This window comes from Triticum aestivum, chromosome 6B (assembly GCF_018294505.1).
Source record: "Triticum aestivum cultivar Chinese Spring chromosome 6B, IWGSC CS RefSeq v2.1, whole genome shotgun sequence".
NCBI classification, from domain to species: Eukaryota; Viridiplantae; Streptophyta; class Magnoliopsida; order Poales; family Poaceae; genus Triticum; species Triticum aestivum.
The window spans coordinates 649,097,443-649,118,897 of record NC_057810.1 but is presented as its reverse complement, the minus strand read 5'-3'; the positions used below and the strand labels follow the sequence as shown (position 1 = coordinate 649,118,897).

The window sequence follows — 21,455 nt, the reverse complement described above, 5'->3', positions numbered from 1 at the left end:
ATTCCAAAATGTGGTTAAATTTTTATTCATGTTTTTCAAATTTTGTTCACCATTCAAAACCATTATTCGGAATTGCTCAACATGTGGCACCCAAGTATTTGAATGTTGTTGTTGCGTTGGAATTTTGGAATGTTGTTGTACCTGTAGCAAGAGGTGGCACCCTGATCCTCCGAGCACCTTTCATCAGGTTTTTCCAAACATATGTGCACTAGTTGAAAGAGTTTGTCTCTGACAGTACAACCAGCGCGGTCCAGTGATCCACGCAAGTATAGTCGTGCTTAGAATCTTGAAGAGGTCTTTCTGCACTTTGTTTGAGTTGACGTGTACCAGCATCATTAATATCATTTCTGCGGCGTTCAAGCCGTGAATCCCCTTGGCACTGTGGCTCGATGCTAGCCTACTGAACTCAATGCAGGCCTCGGACATGTCTTTTTGAATTGTTTGAATTGCTTACCACATGTTTCATGTGGTCAGGCCTCGGACATGTCTGTGATGCAGTCAGGAATCAATATGCTACCATGCGCAGGGGTGAGTGGCTACTCAAGTCTCAGAACGGTCGAGCCGGGCTATGAGACAGCGGCGGCAACTCACTGGATCCGATCTGCGACTCGAAGCGGGGCCGGGGCAATGGGAAGCGGAGTTCTGGGGAAGAAGAACATTAAAGGTAGTTCTTATAGTATTTCTTTGTAGTGGGAGTACCACTAGTCTGTTTAGCGCCCAGGTGTCATCGTGTTAAAACCTAACCAAAACTAGCTAAGTGTCCGTGCGTTGCCACGGATTAACAAATATATATATACAAAGAGAAAATTCATGTGACATGAGAGTCAAAGATCATTTCTATGGGATGATATCTCATGGTCATGATCTAGTAGATACATACATCTCGTCATTGTCTTTCTTCCACACTCCATGTCTGAGCTACCACGCGACATTCGACTTCCTTCTCCCACCATGCATGCTTTTATCTCCTATTTCTCCTACCTTTACCTTACACGACAGTACCAAGTTTCTTGTCCAACTATCATAATCTTCTCCGGTAGGGCACCCCCTTAGATTATTACTGACTTGTACATGTTGCAAATAAGATCAACGAAAATGGATACTAAATTTCTGATGAGAAATGAGAATTCAGGGCAATATCTTCCCAAGACAATAATAATTCCAAGACAATCTTTTTATACCTTCTGTCAACATTGGGACACACATTCCACACAATAAGCATGCAATGATGTTGATACTTGATTAATTGTCATTATATGTCTACAGTAAAGATAACTTTACTCAAAACCGCCTATCTTAGCCAAATCAACAAATCTCTCTCATTAATGCAATTTTCTTTAGAAAACAAATAATAGATTCTTGCCTATCTTAGCCAAATCAACGGATCTCTTTCATTAATGCAATTTGCTTTAGCAAACAAATAATAGATTCTTTCCTACCTTAGCCAAATCAACGGATCTCTCCCATTAATGCAATTTGCTTTAGCAAACAAATAATAGATTCTTTCCTACCTTAGCCAAATCAATGGATCTCTCCTCGGTTCGCTGGGCGCGTTTCGGTGAGTGGGCGTGGGGGTGGGGGTAATTTGATGGAAATAAACCGGTTGAAAATAAACCGGTTGAAAATAAACGGATCCTGTCTCACTCTTCACTTTCTTTACAATAAACTTCAGAATAGCAATCTTGGCGAGTGATCTCGACGGGGTTCAATCGGCGTGGCGCACCGCTGATTCTTCCAGGAGTGGGTGCTGAGAGGAAGGATCCCAAACCTCCATTGTCAATCGGCCAGAGCTGCATCGTCCTTTGGATCAGAGCATGGACGGGATCAAGACGGTAGGGTTTGAGGAATTTGTAGGACATGAGGGTTTATGGTTGGCAGCACGAGAACTCACCCATATCTTGGCAGACGGCAGGCCCGAGGTGCGGTCGTGTTCATGCTTCGGGAGCTGCCACATGCTGTCCTCGCCGCCATCAGCGACACCACCGCCATCGCCTGTTGCCACCACTTCAGCGCCACGAGCGTGGGACCGAGGGATGAAGGGAAGGGAAGGAAGTGAATTGACGTACCTATGTTTGGTATATATCACACGAGGAATCAAAACTGGATGCACGTGAAAGCATAGAGATGGGAGAGGAGGACAGAGGAAGGGAAGGGCAAGAGGAACCTGAGGATGTGCGATGAAGGAGCGATGCCAAAACATCACAAAGGGGGACCCGTAGCTCGTCACGTAGCGCGGCCGCCTCATTGCCGGCTGCCACCCCGCGCTACCGCCTTCGTGCGCAGGTTCCGTTCGTGGAGCGTGAGGAGCGCATGACCTGCCTTCACCGCGGCCTGGTCCTCCCCACTATCGTGAAGCTCGCCCGCATCGCCGCCCCAATTGCTCAGGATGACGGATGAAGATCCTGCAACAGCGACGTGGGTGAGGGATGCAGCCGACGATGGAGGGATGATTTTCGTGGCTAAACCCTCCCTATCAAAATAACTACTTAAAAAAGGCAAAGATCGATGCATTAGGAAAATTAGGATTTGGAATTGATTGTCATAAAACAAAATTTTATTAATTGATAACGTGCTATCGGTACATGCCCGTTTATAACGTGTCTAGTTAGGAAACTTTGGAAAAGTTAGGAAAGTTTTTATTGTGAGGGTAAAAAAATCAATGTGAGGAGATATGGTGATGGGATATGGGACGAAAATAAACCGGACGAAAATAAACCAGACGAAATATAACCAGACGAAAATAAACCGTGGACGCAATCCTACCAACTGCTCCATTAGGAGTAGAGATTTGGGAACGACACTCCTTGCCGGTGTAAAATATGGATATCGATTCGTGAACACTATGTATCCAAATCAACATGGTTTCGAGTCAAAGTATATTAAGACACGGTTAGAGCCAACTAAAACGCTTTTGCTGACATTTCCGGGCTGCTACCGTTGGCTGCTGGGTCCAACTAATTCGCACGTCTTGTATCATTGTTCCATCTTACATGAGCTTCCTACAACCTTTTTTCACAACAGATAATTCCCATGGAAACTTAGAATATCGGTCTTTCATCGAAACTTCAAAAAGACATGTTCTCTCAACCAAATACAAAAAAGGTAACGAGGAGAGCAGTTGTGGAACACAGTACCAGCACTTTTCTACGCTTGTCCCTGCAGTTAAAAGACAACAAAAATTAGAATAACAGGAAATTATGCATGTGGATACATCTCCAAAACAATGACTTTGTTGCTTACGATCTTTCCGATTCTTCATATGTTTTTTCCAAGAGTCGCACTTTGTCCCGCATGGCGCGTATGTTGGAAGCCAACTCTTTAAATTCCGTTTGACCATGAGTGCAGAATTCTGTTTCATCCTCGAATCTGTTGGAGTGTCCCATGTTGGGTTTTGCGCTAGAATGCTGGAGATAAGTGAAACTATTAGCTACACATAAATTTTTGTTTCAAATTGTAAGCCATCCCATCACATACATAACATATCCACTTATCCCTAACCATGGCATTACATCATTTATATAATTATATCCTGTCAAGTTACCTCCTTGTGAACTCACTTTTTACAAGACGATTTGTTGCACTAAGATTATTAGCGAATAAGGATATATAGAAATATCTTTAGCACCTACACTTGCAACAACGCATAGGTAGATCACACCTCCCACCAGTTGCTAGTCAGATTACGGAGCCAGGATTTGCAGTTTGCAAGGTTAAACACTTGCGGCAAACAAGTTGATAATGTGATACAATCATAGGATCATACAACTCCATTCAACATAACCACTACTAGTTTGGAACATATTCTGATTTTCAAAATTCATGTGAAAACACAACATGAATTTTGTAAAATGGACTTGCATGGACTATTATAAATGGACTAACATAACTACTACTCCCTCTATACCATAATGTAAGACGTTTTTTTGACACTAGTGTAGCTACCAATAGCCGAAAACACAAGATGGAAGTTGTAAAATGTACTAACATGGACTATAAATCTTAAAACAAATGAGAAAGGCAAGATAGCCACTAAAATCACAGACACATTTTTTATCGTTCAGAAGAGTGTTTCAGCTGATAATGTTTTCTGATGAGTGTGTGACGATATGATAATAAAATATTGCCAGTTTGAACAAACTTGACAGTTAGCGCCCCAACTCAATAAATCGTGACTATTTATGTCAACCAAGACCCAAGAGAAACCAATTCTCAAGAATCAGAATTAGTGATTTGGTTTATATGCGTTGATCAGTAAGCATTTGTGTGCGGCGTCCGGTAGAAGTACCTGAATTAGGATTGGGAGTACCTAGAACTCATTCAGATGAGATATAATTTGGTCTCATTCACTTTGAAAACAAGTATAAATACAATCCACGTCAGCACACACGAATCTTATAGCATCACATCCAATGGCTATAAAAGGTGAATGAGACCAAATTATATCTCATTTAGATGAGTTCTAGCAAAACTGATTAGGATTTGAGGCTTAGAGCAGGGCAGGGAAGGAGATATTTTTTTGGCTGGCGAAGGTGTCCGTTGTAACTTAAGGAGCAACTGACCGGATCTTGGAGGTCAACAAGGATGGCAGGGGATCCGGGTCGGCCGCCTTGGATTGCCCCTATGCCGCCAGCCAAATTTCGCGGATCAACGAAACTCTAGAAAAGGGAAGAGGGGATTACCGCATTAGGTTCGATCCTCCCAGCGCCATCGCAGAGGGACCGCCCTGGGCTCCGAGAGAAGGACCCCTGCGGGATCGATGGCCGGAGCACGGGGAAGGACCCTTGCGGGATCGATCGCCGGAGAGCGCTGCCTGCGGCGGATCTGAACAGCAATGAAGCCATGCTTCTGAAAAGGGGATCGGGGCCTTGCGTTGTTGTTTTGTGGGCGATGAGAAACGGCGTATATATATATATAAAAAAAAGGAGTTTCAACAAACCCCGACTCGATCTCCAAGCCAACCATATCCGGATACACAGTTGGGCCGGCCCATGAGCGGACCGGAACGCCCCTCCTGTTTTGTCATTTTGTTTTCTTCTTTGATTTTTCCTATTTTTACTATTCGGGATTTCAAAAAGTTCAAAATTTCAAAACATTATGAAATTTGGAAAAAATATCCTAATGTCATAAAATGTATGTGGATTAAAAAAATGGTTGCGTATTGAAGAAATGTTAATGAATTTGAACAAAAAAACTTGTGAATTAAAAACTATGCATGATTTTTATTTTAAATATGTTCACAAAAAATGATTGTGAATTTCAAAAAAGTTCATTGTTTCAAAAAATGTTCAACTCAGAAAAAGTTCATCGATTCAAAAAACATTCGCCGATTCAAAAAAAGTTCATCAACAACAATAAAGTCTTTAGTCTCAAACGGGTTGGGGTAGGCTAGAGGTGAAACCCATAAGATCTCGCAACCAACTCATGGTTCTGGCACATGGATAGCAACCTTCCCCGCACCCCTGTCCATGGCTAGTTCTTCGGTGATATTCCAATCCTTCAGACCTCTCTTTACAGACTCCTCTCATGTCAAGTTCGGTTTACCACGACCTCTCTTGACATTATCAACACGCTTTAGCTGTTCGCTATGCACTGAAGCTTCTGGAGGCTTGCGCTAAATATGCCCAAACCATCTCAAACGATGTTGGTCAAGCTTCTCTTCAATCGGTTCTACCCCAACTTTATCTCGTATATCATCATTCCGGACTCGGTCTTTTCTCGCGTGGCCACACATCCATCTCAACATGCACATATCTGCCACACCTAACTGTTGAACATGTCGCCTTTGTCATCAACACCAAAACACTTAAGGCGGGAAATGCCCACACCTACTCTCCTAGTGTTGCGTCAGCTCAGACTTCTCGCTAATGGAAGACGAATCTGTTCTTATACCTAACCACGTTAAAGGTCGTATGAGTACATCGGATGTACTCGCAAGTCAAATCCTCATAAAACCTCCCAAGTAAACACTCCACATTACTCAAGCATGAAGATTGCTCTAAGACCAACAATCATCAACAACCACTTGATACGGACTCCTCCCAAGTTTAACTACTAAAGTAAAAAATAACACTGCAATTGCAAGGCTTAACTAGTAACGACTATCGCCACTGCGATGAGCTAAAGTTTGTTCCCGAAACATGATCACTGCTAAAGTGAAGTCTTTCCCGAAAGGTGATCGCCTAGTCTAAAGTTATTCCTTCACTTTCAGTCTTATTATTACCATGATTTTACTTTGTTATCTTGCAAATCATCTTTAATACTCGACTCACTAGCTTAAAGTCTACTCCCAATATATGATCACTTCTAAGCTAAAGTCTTTCCACCAAGTGTGATCCATACTACTGAAGGAAATATGCCCTAGAGGCAATAATAAAGTTATTATTTATTTCCTCATATCATGATAAATGTTTATTATTCATGCTAGAATTGTATTAACCGGAAACATGATACATGTGTGAATACATAGACAAAACTATAGTCACTAGTATGCCTCTACTTGACTAGCTCATTAATCAAAGATGGTTATGTTTCCTAACCATAGACATGTGTTGTCATTTGATTAGTGGGATCACATCATTAGAAGAATGATGTGATTGACATGACCCATTCCGTTAGCCTAGCACTTGATCATTTAGTATACTGTTATTTGCTTTCTTCATGACTTATACAAAGTTCCTACAACTATGAGATTGTGCAACTCCCGTTTACCGGAAGAACACTTTGTGTGCTACCAAACGTCACAACGTAACTAGGTGATTATAAAGGTGCTCTACAGGTGTTTCCGAAGGTACATGTTGGGTTGGCATAATTCGAGATTAGGATTTGTCACTCCGATTGTCGGAGAGGTATCTCTGGGCCCTCTCGGTAATACTCATCACCTAAGCCTTACAAGCATGTAACTAATGAGTTAGTTGTGAGATGATGTATTACGAAACGAGTAAAGAGACTTGCCGGTAACGAGATTGAACTAGGTATTGGATACCGACGATCAAATCTCGGGCAAGTAACATACCGATGACAAAAGGAACAACGTATGTTGTTATGCGGTTTGACCGATAAAGATCTTCATAGAATATGTAGGAACCAATATGGGCATCCAGGTCCCGCTATTGGTTATTGACCGAGAATGGTTTTAGGTCATGTCTACATAGTTCTCGAACCCGTAGGGTCCGCACGCTTAACGTTTCGATGACTGTTTTATTACGAGTTTATAAGTTTTGATGTACCGAAGTTTGTTCGGAGTCCCGGATGTGATCACGGACATGACGATGAGTCTCGAAATGGTCGAGACATAAAGATTGATATATTGGACGACTATATTCGGACACCGGAAAGGTTCCGGGTGATTTCGGAGAAAACCGGAGTGCCGGGGGGGGGGGGTTACCGGAACCCCCCCGAGAGAGTTAATGGGCCACATGGGCCTAGGTGGGAAGAAAGAGGGGCGGCCAGGGTGGGCCGCGCGCCCCCTCTCCCTCTGGTCCGAATTGGACTAGGAGGGGGGGGGGGGGCGGCACCCCCCTTTCCTTCCCCCCTCTCCCCCTTCCTCCTCCCTCCTAGTAGGAGTAGGAAAGGAGGAATCCTACTCCTACTAGGAGGAGGATTCCTCCTCCCTTGGCGCGCCCAAAGGGGCCGGCCGGCCTCCCCCTCCCTCCTTTATATACGGGGCAGGGGGCACCCCATAGACACAAGTTGATCTACGGATCGTTCCTTAGCCGTGTGCGGTGCCCCCTTCCACCATATTCCACCTCGGTCATATCGTCGCGGAGTTTAGGCGAAGCCCTGCGCCGGTAGAACATCATCATCGTCACCACGCCGTCGTGCTGACGGAACTCATCTCCGGAGCTCGGCTGGATCGGAGGCCGGAGATCGTCATCGAGCTGAACGTGTGCTGAACTCGGAGGCTCCGTACGTTCGGTGCTTGGATCGGTCGGATCGTGAAGATGTACGACTACATCAACCGCGTTGTGATAACGCTTCCGCTTACGGTCTACGAGGGTACGTGGACAAACACTCTCCCCTCTCGTTGCTATGTCATCACCATGATCTTGCGTGTGCGTAGGAATTTTTTTGAAATTACTACGTTCCCCAACAACTACTGCTAAGTAAACACTTGAAACAACAACAGTGCAACAACAATAAGAAGAACAATGTAAACAACAATTGATACAATCAACTTCCCCGCGGTCTTTCGACGGTCTTTCTCAAGCCCTTCCATCGACTTAACCACAAGTCTTGGCATCCGCGATGCGTGGGTAAGGGGAGGAGGGAGGCAGGTGGGTGTGCTCACCTCGACGTGTTTAGAATAGCCTTTTGCGGCGTCTGGGACAAGGCTGTTCGAACTCATCTGAGCGAGATTTCACGTAACCGCGTTGGATCGTAGGACGGTCGTCCTCCTTGGCATCAGATCGTGCGGGGGAGATTCATGGATTGGGAGGGGGAGCAGGTGGGAGATGTCTCCTGTGGTGGTGGCGAGCGATGGTAGCGCTAGGGCATTCTCTTGTCGCAAGGGAGCGGGGGGAGATTGGATCAACGGGAGAGAAAACTAGAGAGGCATGCGCTCGTTGTTTAAGGTTTTTTAGAGAGAAAAATCAATAAAACAAGCATTCGCGTGGGGAAGGGGGATGGACATGTAGCTATAAGACAGGAGATGGAGCCTTATCTATTCTTAGGTACTAGAGATCGAGATTCCGGATATATATAAAAAATTACAAATTTCAAAAATTTGTGAATTTTGAAAAAATGTCGTGGAAATCATATAATGTTCATGGATTCAAAAAATTATTTGCATATTCAAAAAAATGTTCACGATCTTGAAAAAATTGTTGAGAAAATCAAAAAATGTTCGTGAATTTGAACGAATGTTCATGAATTCAAAAAATATTCATGAGTTTTCAAAAAATGTACACAAAAATACAAAAAGTTCATGAATTACAAAAAAAGTTCATTGATTAAAAATGTTCATGAACTCAAAAAATGTATGCTTTGTTCATCGAACAAAAATATGTTCGTGAATTTAAAACATTATTTCCAAATTTGAAAAAATATTTGTCTATTAAAAAAACTCATGGATTTAAAAACAATGTTCACGAGTATCAAAAATTTTTGGAAAGTATTTTAAAAAATAACTAATTTGTAGAAAATGTTCGCAATTTTAGAAAAATGTCCACAGATTTGTAAAAAATGTTTACGAATTGGATAAATGTTCATGATTTAGAAAAATATTCACGATTTGGAAAACATATTCACAAATTTGAAAAGATGTGTGGGAAAAATAAAATTTAAAAGAAAAGAAAATATAAATCTAAAATAAAGGTGAAAGAAACATGAAACATGAAAAAAAGAAAATAAATAAATAAAAATAAAATGAAATAAAGAAATAGAGAAAACTGAAGTAAAAACACAAAATATGTTCACAGGTTTTTTTATGCTGGGCCGGACGAAAGTGTGTGTGTAGCGGGAATTTCAGCCAACAGCCGATTCCAGTGCAATGGGCCGAAGCACGCGCGAGCGTGGCTCGTGTCTGAAGTACCCCTGACGAATTGGCGAAATTGCAGCGATATTGCCATCGAAGCGATCCCCTTCCGTCCCTATCGACCCGCCCTCGCCGCCATCCCCGTCGCGCTAGCCGCCAGTCCCCGGCGATGGCTCCGTACCTTCTGCGTTCCGCCGTCGCCATCCTCCGCCGATCGACCCCGCAAGTGTCGGACGTCCTCCGCCGCTCCAGCCCCCGCTCCTTCTCCGGTGGTGCTCTGAGAGTTGAAGCCACAAAGGTAACCCCCCCGCACCCACCATACCCACCACTCCTAGTCCTCAGTCTAATTTAGGAATTTGGGAACTAGATCTCACGAATTCAGGGGAAAATCCTGTGGTGGGGAAAACAGCGCATCGGTGAACTGCAGTATATAGAGTATGTGTATATGCCCTGTTAGGGTTGGTTTAAGCATAAAGCAAAATGATGCTTTATGTGTGCATATGCCCTGTGGGATGATGAGCGATCCCAGGCGCAGCCCGGCTTATATTGCAGGCGGCAAGGAAGTGACTGACGAATAAGCTAGTCGACAGTGTTGATCTTCAGAGCGAAGTCCTGACAATGCCCGCCCCTTGAGCTATGACTTCTCCTCCAGGCACAGAGTTTGGATCAAACCAAGCTTGGTGGACTTGAAAAAGGCTCGAAAGACATGCTTGATCAAGTGGGCATCTTCCCATGATGCTTCACCCTAGGACAAATTTTCCCGTTGAACCAACCATTGCACTATCGGTAAATTGTTGCAAGTTATCTGTCTTGTCTCCAAAACCAGAGCAGGAGTTTGTTTGATATACCCCTCCTCGGTAGCTAGTGGCAGATCAGAGCAGGAATGACATCAGGGACAATGTGCTTCCTAAGCGGACTCGCATGAAACGCTGGATGAATTTTGACACCTTCATGAAGTAATTTATATGTTCTGTTCCCCACTCTCTGAAGCAGCGCATAATACTTGCTTTCTAATTTAATTGTGATCTCCAACCAAAAGATGCAAGTCTATGGTTGCATCTTCAGGTAGACCATGTCTCCAAGTTCCAAATTATCTCAGTTCTCTTTTGATCTGCATATTTCTCTATACCAATACTCAGCTAAAGATACCCAAGACATCCACCTTTTGGGCTCATTAGAAGTTATGCATCTTAAGTATGTCTCCAAACACTGATTTACCCTCTCAGTGTGTCCATCTTACTTAGGGTGATGGGCAGAGCTATATTTCAGTTTAACTTTGAGGCTCTTGGTAGATCTGTTTCCACATAGCACCGGTGAAAATCCTATCCGAGTAAGATACTATTGCTAGAGTAGGGCCATGGAGCTTAAAGATATTGTCTATGAATGCATGGGCCACACATATCGTACTGAGTATGGGTTAGATAATGGTATGAAGTGTGCATACTTAGTGAACTGATCAACAACCACCAGAATTACTTCTTTTCCTTGGATTTAGTTAAAGCAACAATTTTTTTAAGGTGGTAAAGAAAACCCTCAATGAAATCCAATGAAAGGTGTGTCCATGCCATGCCCAATGTGGGCAGTGGGTCTAACAGACCAGGATATTGGCAATTCTCATGTTTGGACCTTGAGGACGCAAACAAGTTATCATAAAGCTCTCAACATCTTTTTACCTCTCTGATATGTGGCTTTCGTTGCTGAGTGTCCCCCAAGAGCTGAAGCATGCAGGGATTGCATAAATTTCTCTTTCAGAGCAGGATCATGTCCTAGTGCAGCTCTTCCTTCGTATCTGAGTATGCCATTGTGCAAAGAGTAATGAGAGGTAGGAGCTCGTGGTGTAATGAGGTATTGTTGCAACATCTGGCTAACATGGTCTGAAGAATAACTGTCAGTGATCTTATTTATCCATTTAGCAGTAACGACAGACATCACCATTAGAGAGTGTTTCCTGGAGAGAGCATCAACTGCAATATTTTCTTTCCTTTTCTTATATTGTATGGCAAAATCTAATTCCAGTAATTTGAGCATGAGCCTATGTTTAATTCCTTCTCTTTGATCCCCAAGCAATTTTGAACTTTTCTGGTCTGATTTGATAATGAGCTGCTTCCCAAAAAGTCATGGCTCCATCCTTTTAAAGCTTCTAAAATGGCAAGTGCAGTTTGTACTAATTACAGAATTGATGCTTTGCAGTTTGTACTAATTCTAGAATTGATGCAGTTTGTACTAATATATTTGCAGCTTGTACTAATTCCAGAATTGATGCTTTAATCTGGTTGGTATATACAGCGAGTTATCATTCAAATTAAGACACTGTATTTTTGCGCGAGTTATAGACTTATAGTGCTCTTAACCAGCCGTGGTGTAGTTGAATATGGTTTAGAGTTTTATACGTCCTTGTGGACTAACTGTACATGGACATCATCATTTCAAAGTTTTAGATTGTTAACTATACACGTACAAGTATTTACTGCAGTAGTCAATAGGATAATAAAATGCATATTGGTTACTGATAATTGGTTGCCAATAGGACAAACTAGTGATATTCTTAATGTAACATGGTGAGTAGAGAAAACCATATGTGGGGGATTGTGAACTTGGATTGTCTATGATGTGATGACTTGCAGCTCGAAACAAAATGTATATAAGTTACCTGCTTTCATTGTCTTCAGCACACTTGCTCACAACTCGACATGAGGCACTGCAAGTATCCTCAATCCGACGATATTTGCATGGTCCAATAAATGTCCTGGAAATTTACGAAATACACTAGCATCTGGTATAATCAGCTGCTTCATTTCTGTCTATCATGGAATCTACTTTCATTCTTATGTAGGGGTGCTGCATGGACAAGGATATGGAAAAGCTTGCTGCAGACTTGCGTGAAGTGAATGCGCAACTCGATTTTCTGTTGGAGCAGGAGAGACGGTAAAGCGTGCAGATCATTGTTGTTTTGGATACGTATAAGCACCTCCGCGGTTCTCCGTCATTCAGATTCGTGGCTTTTTTTCAACCTGCAGCTTCGAGCGTGGCCAGGAGCTGCAAAAGAAGCTGTCGTGCGTCCTTGTTCCTGCCACCATCGCATTCTACATCTTTGGCCCGAAGAAGAAGGGTAAGCCGTCGGAGGAGGAGCAACCAGACATTTAGCCTTGTGCGTATCCATGTGCATATGCCGTAGCTTCGTGTACTGAACTATGTTATGTAACTGTGTGGTGATAGTTGTCTCTAACGAGAGCGTGTGCACAATCTGCTGGGGAGTATTCAGGCGGCTGTGCTTGCTCACAGGTCACAGCCATGGAAACTTAGGGTGCCTCTTGAACTTGGAGCTTGGCTAGTGGTATCTTGACAAGGAGAATCCTGTTTTGTGGTATCTTGACAAGGAGAATCCTATGTAGTAGTAGCATTAGGAAGACAAGGATTTTGTTCCAAGTTTGTGCTTCGAGTGCTGGTTTGAAACAAGCTTGCAATGTGAGTACTGGCTGGAATGGAATGGCCTTGTGCATTACTAAGTTCGCTATGTTCCGGCTGGGTAGCCTGGTCTCGTGGTGTGAGTCGTGTTGATCCTGAATCTTGTGACAGAGTAGCTGTAGAGCTAATCCTCTGATCGCTGCTGCTTGTGCCTCCTGTGCGGATGAGGATATCACACATGTGGTGAGTTATGTACGCCCATCTGGCTGGCGGCCACCCCATCCCCATGTGCGGGCAGGTCATGAGGAACTCGGCAGTCGCGGCCACCCCATCCCCATGCGTGGTAGGGGCAGAGAGATAATTTTGGCCCCATGTCTTGCAAGGATTAGGTACAATAGTGCTAGCCACGGCTGCCACAGGGCTGAGGAGTTTCTACTCTTCGCAGTTAGAATCCGCCCTTTTTTTTGCGCGAGTGGTGGCAACCAGCTAATAAGAGCATTGGACAAAGTTTAGAAGAACCACCAAAATTTCTTTGACCTCGGAACACTACTATGATTGAGGCGTAGGCCCTTCATACAACAACAGAATGTCACTACTCACTAGCACAGTTACTTCTGCAGTTCTGCCGGTATATGTCGTCCCAACTGAACAGGCCAAGGTCGGCGACACCGTTAAAGGCAGCACTGCCGGTGCCTGGCTGCATTCCTTCCACGCAGCCAAGTTTCCACACTTCATATTACGCTCCCAGCCCCCCTCAAAAAAAAAAAAATATTACGCTCCCAGCCCAACACTTGTTTCAAAATGGGTAGCAGCATATTAACAGTGAACTGAGCATCCTCCCCAGATTCAGTGTCCTCTTGCTATTTTTCTTTTACGGCAATGAAACAATTTAGCGAAAATGAATGCTACACCGCAGCCTACATTCTGGGGCTATCAGCAGGTCAGTCTACTCTGTGTTTTGTGATATCGCCTCGCCGAACTTCAGGAAGAGCTCCGCATCCGACGCTCTCGACGAGCTAGCACAGGACAGGAGAGGGCGCTGCCGCCTCTCAGGCTGACGCACTCGTTGGCGGGCTGTCAACGACTGGGGCAACGCCGGCGGCTGCGCCGACCTCGGGGGTGCTTCTGGGCAGGCCAGGCAGCTGAGGCTCCTACTTCACAAATGAGGAATAGCACGAACAGAGTATCTCGATGGCTTGCTCCATAAAGATGGCAAACATCAATGTCGATGCTGCATTGGCGAGAAACAGTGACTTTGGTGATGCAGGAGCTTCCGCTCTTGCTAAATCTCAATCCACAGAGTAAGATCTTACATTGAGATCCATGCAATTTTTCTTTTTCCTTTTTCTTTCTTTTTCTTTTTATTACATGTTATGCCACTTGACTGAGACCTAGCCACACTCAGGAGCTTTATGCCATAATCATCATGGCACTTATATTGGAACTTCCGCTATTATTTATCGTGGTATTACCGATTCGACAACATCGGATGCCCTTGCTGTAAGAGAAGTGCTAGTCTTTGCGGAAGATCTTTATGTCCAGCGGATACACACTGCATCAGATTGTAAGGTGGTGATTGATGATATGGAGCAGGGATCCTCAACTAGCTATAGCGCAGTCATTAAGGAATCCAAGAACACTCTTCAGCTTTCAGTTCCTTTAGTTGCGTCCATGAGCTCAGAAACTTTTAACTTTGGAGCTCACAACCTCGCAACGCACACTCTTATTGTATGGTTTAGTCGCATGTCTGGTTTGGCCAGCCTCATAATCCTATTCTTGTTTCTGTACACTTATTCCTAGATGAATAAGGCTCTGCGAGTTGCCTAAATAACCAAAAAAAATGCAAAAGGAAAAGAATAAAAAAACATAACAATTTTTAGCACAAAAAGAAAAGAGGATAGGACTAAACGGGCCGGCCCATTATATGCGAGGGTGCGCAGACCGCCAGCTTTTGGGCGTGGCCCATGTTCTTGAGGCATTCTAAAGGAAGTCGGTCGTTTCACCGTTGATCATTCGTACGCCGCAACGCTGACTCCGATTCGCCTACGGTAGTGTGCCTGGTGCACAGGGATGTACAGCCGGTCACGTTCGCGTGCCTGCCGTGCCCTGGGCGCCCTAAAGTTGACCGGGCGGCGCGATGAGCCGGTCTTGTGGTCATGCTTGCCGTGCTTGTTTAAGAAGCCATGGTGGCGGCAACAGCTAGGGTTGGTGTCAGCCGGCGGGGGAGCAAGCGTAGATGTGGACTAGGCGGAAGTGGATGAGGCGCTCCCCTGATACGTCTCTAACGTATTTATAATATTTGATTATTTCATGCTATTATACTACCAATCTTGTATGCTTTATATACCATTTTATATTATTTTTGGGAACTAATCTATTAACTCAGTGCCCAGTGTCAGTTGTTGTTTTCTGCCTTCTTTGGTTTTATAGAAAATCCCTACCAAACGGAGACCAAACACGATGAAACTTTCTGACAATTTTTTCTAGACCAGAAGGGACCCTAAAAGCTTCGGGGAGACCAGACGATATACGAGTGGACGACAAGGCAGGGGGTGCCCCCTAGGGGGTGGGCGCTGATACGTCTCCAACGTATCTATAATTTTTGATTGTTCAATGCTATTATATTATCTGTTTTGGATGTTTTATATGCATTAATATGCTATTTTATATTATTTTTGGGACTAACCTATTAACCTAGAGCCCAGTGCTAGTTTCTGTTTTTTTCTTTATTTTAGAGTTTCGAAGAAAAGGAATACCAAACAGAGTCTAAACGGAATGAAATTTTCGCGATGATTTTTCTTGGACCAGAAGACATCCAGAGAACTTGGAGTGCAAGTCAGAGAAGCCACGAGGCGGCCACAAGGACGGAGGGCGCGCCCAGGGGGTAGGGCGCGCCCCCACCCTTGTGGGCCCATCGTGACTCCACCGACCTATTTCTTCCGCCTATATATTCTTAAATATCCCAAAACCTACCAGGAGAGCCATGAAAACACTTTTCCACCGCCGCAACCTTCTGTACCCGTGAGATCTCATCTAGGGGCCTTTTCCGGCGTCCTGCCGGAGGGGGATTCGATCACGAAGGGCTTCTACATCAACACCATTGCCTCTCCGATGAAGCGTGAGTAGTTTACCTCAGACCTACGGGTCCATAGCTAGTAGCTAGATGTCTTCTTCTCTCTCTCTCTCTTTGTTTCTCAATACTATGTTCTCCTCGATGTTCTTGGAGATCTATTCGATGTAATACTCTTTTGCGGTGTGTTTGCCGAGATCCGATGAATTGTGGATTTATGATCAGCTTATCTATGAATATTATTTGAATCTTCTCTGAATTCTTATATGCATGATTTGATATCTTGCAAGACTCTTCGAACTATCGTTTTTTTGGCCAACTAGATTGGTTTTTCTTGCAATGCGAGAAATGCTTAGCTTTGGATTCAATCTTGCGGTGCTCGATACCAGTGACAAAAGGGGAACCGACACATATTGTATTGTTGCCATCGAGGATAATAAGATGGGGTTTTCATCATATTGCTTGAGTCTATCCCACTACATCATGTCATCTTACTTAATGTGTTACTCTGTTCTTCATGAACTTAATACTCTAGATGCAGACAGGAGTCAGTCGATGTGTGGAGTAATAGTAGTAGATGCAACATCATTTTGGTCTACTTGACACGGACGTGATGCCTATATTCATGATCATTGCCTTAGACATAGTCATAACTTTGCGCTTTTCCATCAATTGCTCGGCAGTAATTTGTTCACCCACCGTAATATTTTCTATCTTGAGAGAAGCCTCTAGTGAAACCTATGGCCCCCGGAGTCTATTTTCCATCATATAAGTTTCCGATCTACAATTTTAGTTTCCTATTTACTTCCTTTGCAACCTTTTACTTTCCGTTCCATAAACCAAAAAATACCAAAAATATTACTTTACCGTTTATCCATCTCTATCAGATCTCACTTTGCAAATAACTGTGAAGGGATTGACAACCCCTTTATCGTGTTGGGTGCAAGTTGGTGTTTGTTTGTGCAGGTATTCGATGACTTGCGCGTTGTCTCCTACTGGATTGATACCTTGGTTCTCAAAAGCCGAGGAAAATACTTACTTTACTTTGCTGCATCACCCTTTCCTCTTCAAGGGAAAGACCAACGCAAGCTCAAGAAGTAGCAGGAAGAATTTCTGGCGCCGTTGCCGGGGAGATCTACGCCAAGTCAAGATATACCAAGTACCCATAAACTCTCATCCCTTGCATTACATTATTCGCCATTCGCCTCTCGTTTTCCTCTCCCCCACTTCTAAAACGATTTTTGAAAAGATTTGCCTTTTCTTTGCCCTTCTTCCGTTCATCTTTTCGTTTGCCTTGATGTCTTATTTGGCTCGTTTACTCGTTTGGTTGGAATAATTGTGTATTTATTGCAAATCGTAGAATCTAAGATTTATGGATCCTCATCCCTTGCCAATCTTTTTAAGAGATCTAATTATGATGAACCAATTGCTAGTGAGTTTTGTGCACTAGATTATCTTTATGAAGTTTTGCTTGAAATTCGTGAATCTGAAAATTATGATGAAGTACTTTATGAAGTGATTCACGATAGATCTTTGAATAAAAAGCATGATTGCAGTTATGTTATTATAAATTCTATTAATGTCAAATATGCTAATAATATGCAAAACCCCAAGCCTGGGGATGCTAGTTTTGCTATGTCTACCACTTATTGCAATGATCATGATTGGGGTGATTCTTCTTATGATCTTGAAATTTTATTTAAGCCCCATGATGAATATGAGATTGATAATAATGTTTGCAATAATATTGAAAGTGGGTTCGGAAGAGTGTCAACTTTAGATCCCACATATTTGGATAATATTCAATCTTATGATTTTTTTTGATAAAAGTGGGTTTGGAGAGGTCATGACTTTAGTTAATATTAATCCCACTATTTTGAAAGAGTGTCAACTTCGCATGCATGTGGATTATGTTGAGGATATGTTATGTGATAGCTATATTGTTGAATTTTCTTATGATCCTACATGTAAGTATTATGAGAGAGGAAAATATGGTTGTAGAAATTTTCATGTTACTAAATTACCTCTCTTCATGTTGAGATTGATCTTGTTTCCTTTTTCTTCCTTGCATATGCATGCTTGTCTTGATTTGTTTTACTATAAAATGCCTATGCATGGGAAGCATGTTAGACTTAGATGTGTTTGTCACGTGTTTTATGATGCTCTCTTTGTGCTTCAATCCTTCTCTTTTATGTGAGCATCATTGAAATTATCAATGCCTAGCTAAAAGGCTTTAAAGAAAAGCACTTGTTGGGAGACAACCCAATATTTTTCCTTCCTCTTTTTGAATAAATATTTCATCTAGCCTCTGGTTAGATGTGGTTTTGTGTTTTAATTAGTATTTGCACCAAGTAAGACCTTTGGGATAGCTTACGGTAATAGTTGTTTTGATCCTGCTGAGAAACAGAAACTTTTGCGCCCAGGAAAATAATTTTCATTATTCACAGAAACGTGCTTTTGATCTTATTCTTTTTGCACTGGATTGGTACACAAATTTCCCAGAATGTCGTAATTTGTTAGATTTTTTGGAGTTGCAGAAGCATTTGAGAGTTACAGATTGCTACAGACTGTTCTGTTTTTGACAGATTCTATTTTCTATGTGTTGTTTGCTTATTTTGATGAATCTATGGCTAGTATCGGGGTGTATGAACCATGGAAAAGTTGGAATATAGTAGATATTTGTAGGATTGAAGGTAGGTCTGGAGGGGGGGGGGTGATTAGACTACTTGACCAAATAAAAATCTAGCCTTTTCCCAATTTGAAGTCTTGGCAGATTTTAGCAACTTAGCACAAGTCAAGCAATCAACCTACACATGCAATTCTAAGAGTATAGCAGCGGAATATAAATCATTGCATATGAAGGTAAAGAGAGGGGTTTGGAAAGGCAAACACAATGTAGACACAAAGATTTTTGGCATGGTTCCGATAGGTGGTGCTATCGTACATCTACGTTGATGGAGACTTCAACCCACGAAGGGTAACGGTTGCGCGAGTCCACGGAGGGCTCCACCCATGAAGGGTCCATGAAGAAGCAACCTTGTCTATTCCACCATGGCCACCGCCCACGAAGGACTTGCCTCACTCGGGTAGATCTTCATAAAGTAGGCGATCTCCTTGCCCTTACAAACTCCTTGGTTCAACTCCACAATCTTGACGGAGGCTCCCAAGTGACACATAGCCAATCTAGGAGACACCACTCTCCAAAAGGTAATAGTGGTGTGTTGATGATGAACTCCTTGCTCTTGTGCTTCAAATGATAGTCTCCCCAACATTCAACTCTCCCTCACATATTTGGCTATGGTGGAAAGATGATTTGAGTGGAAAGCAACTTGGGGAAGGCTAGAGATCAAGTTCTTGTGGTTGGATTGGAATGTCTTGTCTCAACACATGAGTAGGTGGTTCTCTCTCAGAAAATGAATGGTGGAAGTGTAGGCACGTTCTGATGGCTCTCTCACTTATGGAGAGGAGGGTGGAGGGGTATATATAGCCTCCACACAAAATCTAACCGTTACACACAAAAGGGCCAACTCGGTCAGGCCGAATAGGTGAACTCGGTGAGATCGATTCAGTTCAAAATGTGAATGTTAGGATTTTCGGTGGGACCGGCATGATCAACTCAGTGGGACCGATGAGCTAGGGTTAGGGCAAAACTTAATCTCGGTTTGACCGATTACTTAAACTCGGTGAGACCGATTTCAGTAACAAGCAAACAGAGAGTTGGTCACGCAAACTCGGTGGGACCGATCGCTCCTTTTGGTGAGACCGAAACATTACGAAAGAGAAACAGAGATTCTGCACTGCGAACTCGGTGGGACCGATCGCTCATTTCGGTGCGACCAAAATGTTACGAAGGGAAACAGAGAGTTTGCAATCCCATCTCGGTGAGACCGAGATCCCTATCGATGAGATCGAACTGATTAGGGTTTCTGGCTATGGCTATGTCAAGTGAACTCGGTGGCGCCAGATGAATCAAATCGGTGGGGCCGAGTTTGACTTTAGGTTTAGGACATATTTGGATATTAGAAAGTGGTTGAGGGTTTTGGAGCATATCACTAAGCATTTTGAGCAAGCAGACCATTAAGCAACACCTCACCCCCTTTTAATAGTATTGGCTTTCCTATGGACTCAATGTGATCTTGGATCACTAAAATAGAAATGAAGAGTCTTGAGCTTTTGCCAATCATTGTCCTTAGCATTTTGAGGGGTCAACATTTCTAGTCCATGCCATGCCAATCATTGAACTTTCTGAAATAATCATCTTGAAAGGATATTAGTTCAACGAGCTATGTGTTGTTATGAATTACCAAAACCACAAGGGATTAGTTGCACTTTTAGTTTTCCCCTTTTTGGTAATTGATGACAACATATAGATCAAAGCTTCGACTAATGATAATAAAAATGATAGAATATACACAGCATGTACTCATTACCAAGACAAATATGATTGATCATACACAAGATATAAGATAGCATCATTCAAGCATAGCATAATAAAACATAGTATGATCAACCACATGATCATAAGAGTATCTCACACACAAGCACAAATATTGTAGCAAACACAAGCAAATAAGTAGCAAGAGAGACAAACAAGAAGCAAAACACACACTCTCTCGAAGCCTATGATCTATACACTTTCTCCCCCTTTGGCAACAAGTTACCAAAAAGCTCGAAAATGCATAGTGCTATACGACACTCTAAGCATGATCTCTGGGAGCTCCGGAGTGCGAAGATGGCGTGGAGAGAGCAGCATCTGCAAAGACTTCGGCTGACTCTGAGGAACTGGAGGGGTTGCCACTGGAGGACCAACTGAGGCTGTGGCTACAGGAGCTGAAGTTGTGGCTCTAGTGTCACTGACTGACACTGCTGCAGACCTGTGTGCTCTAGGCACCCTCTGATAAGCATCTGTGGTTGTCCTATAACTCCTGTCCTCAAGGTCTTCATGTATCTTCTCAACTGAAGTCTGAATCTCAGTGACCTTGACATCCAAGTCATGTAGCTTTGTCTCAAAGATCCTCTCAAGGCTCTCTTGATTTCGAGTCAGGGTAGCTAGTCCTTTCTCTATTCTCACTGTTGTCTCAAGAAGATAGCTGAGCTAGTCCTGATTGGTCTTGAGATTGACTGCTGAGGGATCTGGAATCTTTGAAGCTTTCTCTACCTTAGCCTTCTCTCTCTTCTCTTGTGCCTCAACAGAAGTAGGATGTGAAGCATCCATGACAACTGTGTTATCCTCAAAATCTGGCCTCAAGGGAAGGTGCTCTCTATCTAGCAAGTATGTGCCTGTGCCCATCTTGGAATTAATGAGCATCTGAATGTGTGGAGCATAGCCACATGATCTTTTTTGATCAGCTGCAGTCCTCTTAATAGTCTCAACAATCAAACTCATCACTTTGAATTTCTGTGGCACATCAAACATTTGTAGCAAGTTGATGGAGTGGCCTCTGATCATCCTGTGATCTCCTGACTTGGGCAGTAAAGTATGCCTCAATATAGTGTTCATGGTGGACA

General features: G+C 43.1%; 2 protein-coding genes across 4 annotated transcripts; one reads left to right on the top strand and one right to left on the bottom strand.

The window, feature by feature from the left end:
* Positions 1-1,526: 1,526 nt before the first annotated feature.
* Positions 1,527-4,911, bottom strand: LOC123138485 (uncharacterized). 3 transcript variants are annotated; one of them, XR_006469183.1, is made up of 4 exons: positions 4,680-4,911; positions 3,241-3,404; positions 1,892-3,156; positions 1,527-1,790 (listed from the first exon to the last, which is right to left on the bottom strand). XR_006469183.1 is itself a non-coding variant. In XM_044558463.1 (3 exons), the coding sequence occupies exons 1-3, from the start codon at positions 4,839-4,841 to the stop codon at positions 3,084-3,086; spliced, it is 399 nt and encodes a 132-aa protein (XP_044414398.1). In that variant the 5' UTR covers positions 4,842-4,911; the 3' UTR covers positions 2,846-3,083. The 3 variants fall into 3 exon arrangements, 1 of the variants encoding a protein (XP_044414398.1); XR_006469184.1 differs by lacking the exon at positions 1,527-1,790 and having other exon boundaries at positions 1,839-2,066; positions 2,165-3,156; XM_044558463.1 differs by lacking the exon at positions 1,527-1,790 and having other exon boundaries at positions 2,846-3,156.
* A 4,631-nt stretch (positions 4,912-9,542) lies between these two features.
* LOC123138483 (uncharacterized) lies at positions 9,543-12,986 on the top strand. Its single transcript, XM_044558462.1, has 3 exons — positions 9,543-9,770; positions 12,306-12,397; positions 12,490-12,986. Exons 1-3 carry the CDS (start codon positions 9,642-9,644, stop codon positions 12,614-12,616), a joined length of 348 nt encoding a protein of 115 aa, XP_044414397.1. The 5' UTR covers positions 9,543-9,641; the 3' UTR covers positions 12,617-12,986.
* Positions 12,987-21,455: the final 8,469 nt, after the last annotated feature.

Bases quoted from the DNA above. Each gene is read 5' to 3' on its own strand.
- LOC123138483 (XM_044558462.1), top strand. From the start codon at position 9,642: ATGGCTCCGTACCTTCTGCGTTCCGCCGTCGCCATCCTCCGCCGATCG. The intron at 9,771-12,305 runs GTAACCCCCCCG...ATTCTTATGTAG, and splicing joins TGAGAGTTGAAGCCACAAAG to GGGTGCTGCATGGACAAGGA. The intron at 12,398-12,489 runs GTAAAGCGTGCA...TTCAACCTGCAG, and splicing joins CTGTTGGAGCAGGAGAGACG to CTTCGAGCGTGGCCAGGAGC.
- LOC123138485 (XM_044558463.1), bottom strand. From the start codon at position 4,841: ATGGCTTCATTGCTGTTCAGATCCGCCGCAGGCAGCGCTCTCCGGCGA. The intron at 3,405-4,679 runs GTAATCCCCTCT...ACTTATCTCCAG, and splicing joins GGAGGATCGAACCTAATGCG to CATTCTAGCGCAAAACCCAA. The intron at 3,157-3,240 runs GTAAGCAACAAA...TTTTAACTGCAG, and splicing joins TATGAAGAATCGGAAAGATC to GGACAAGCGTAGAAAAGTGC.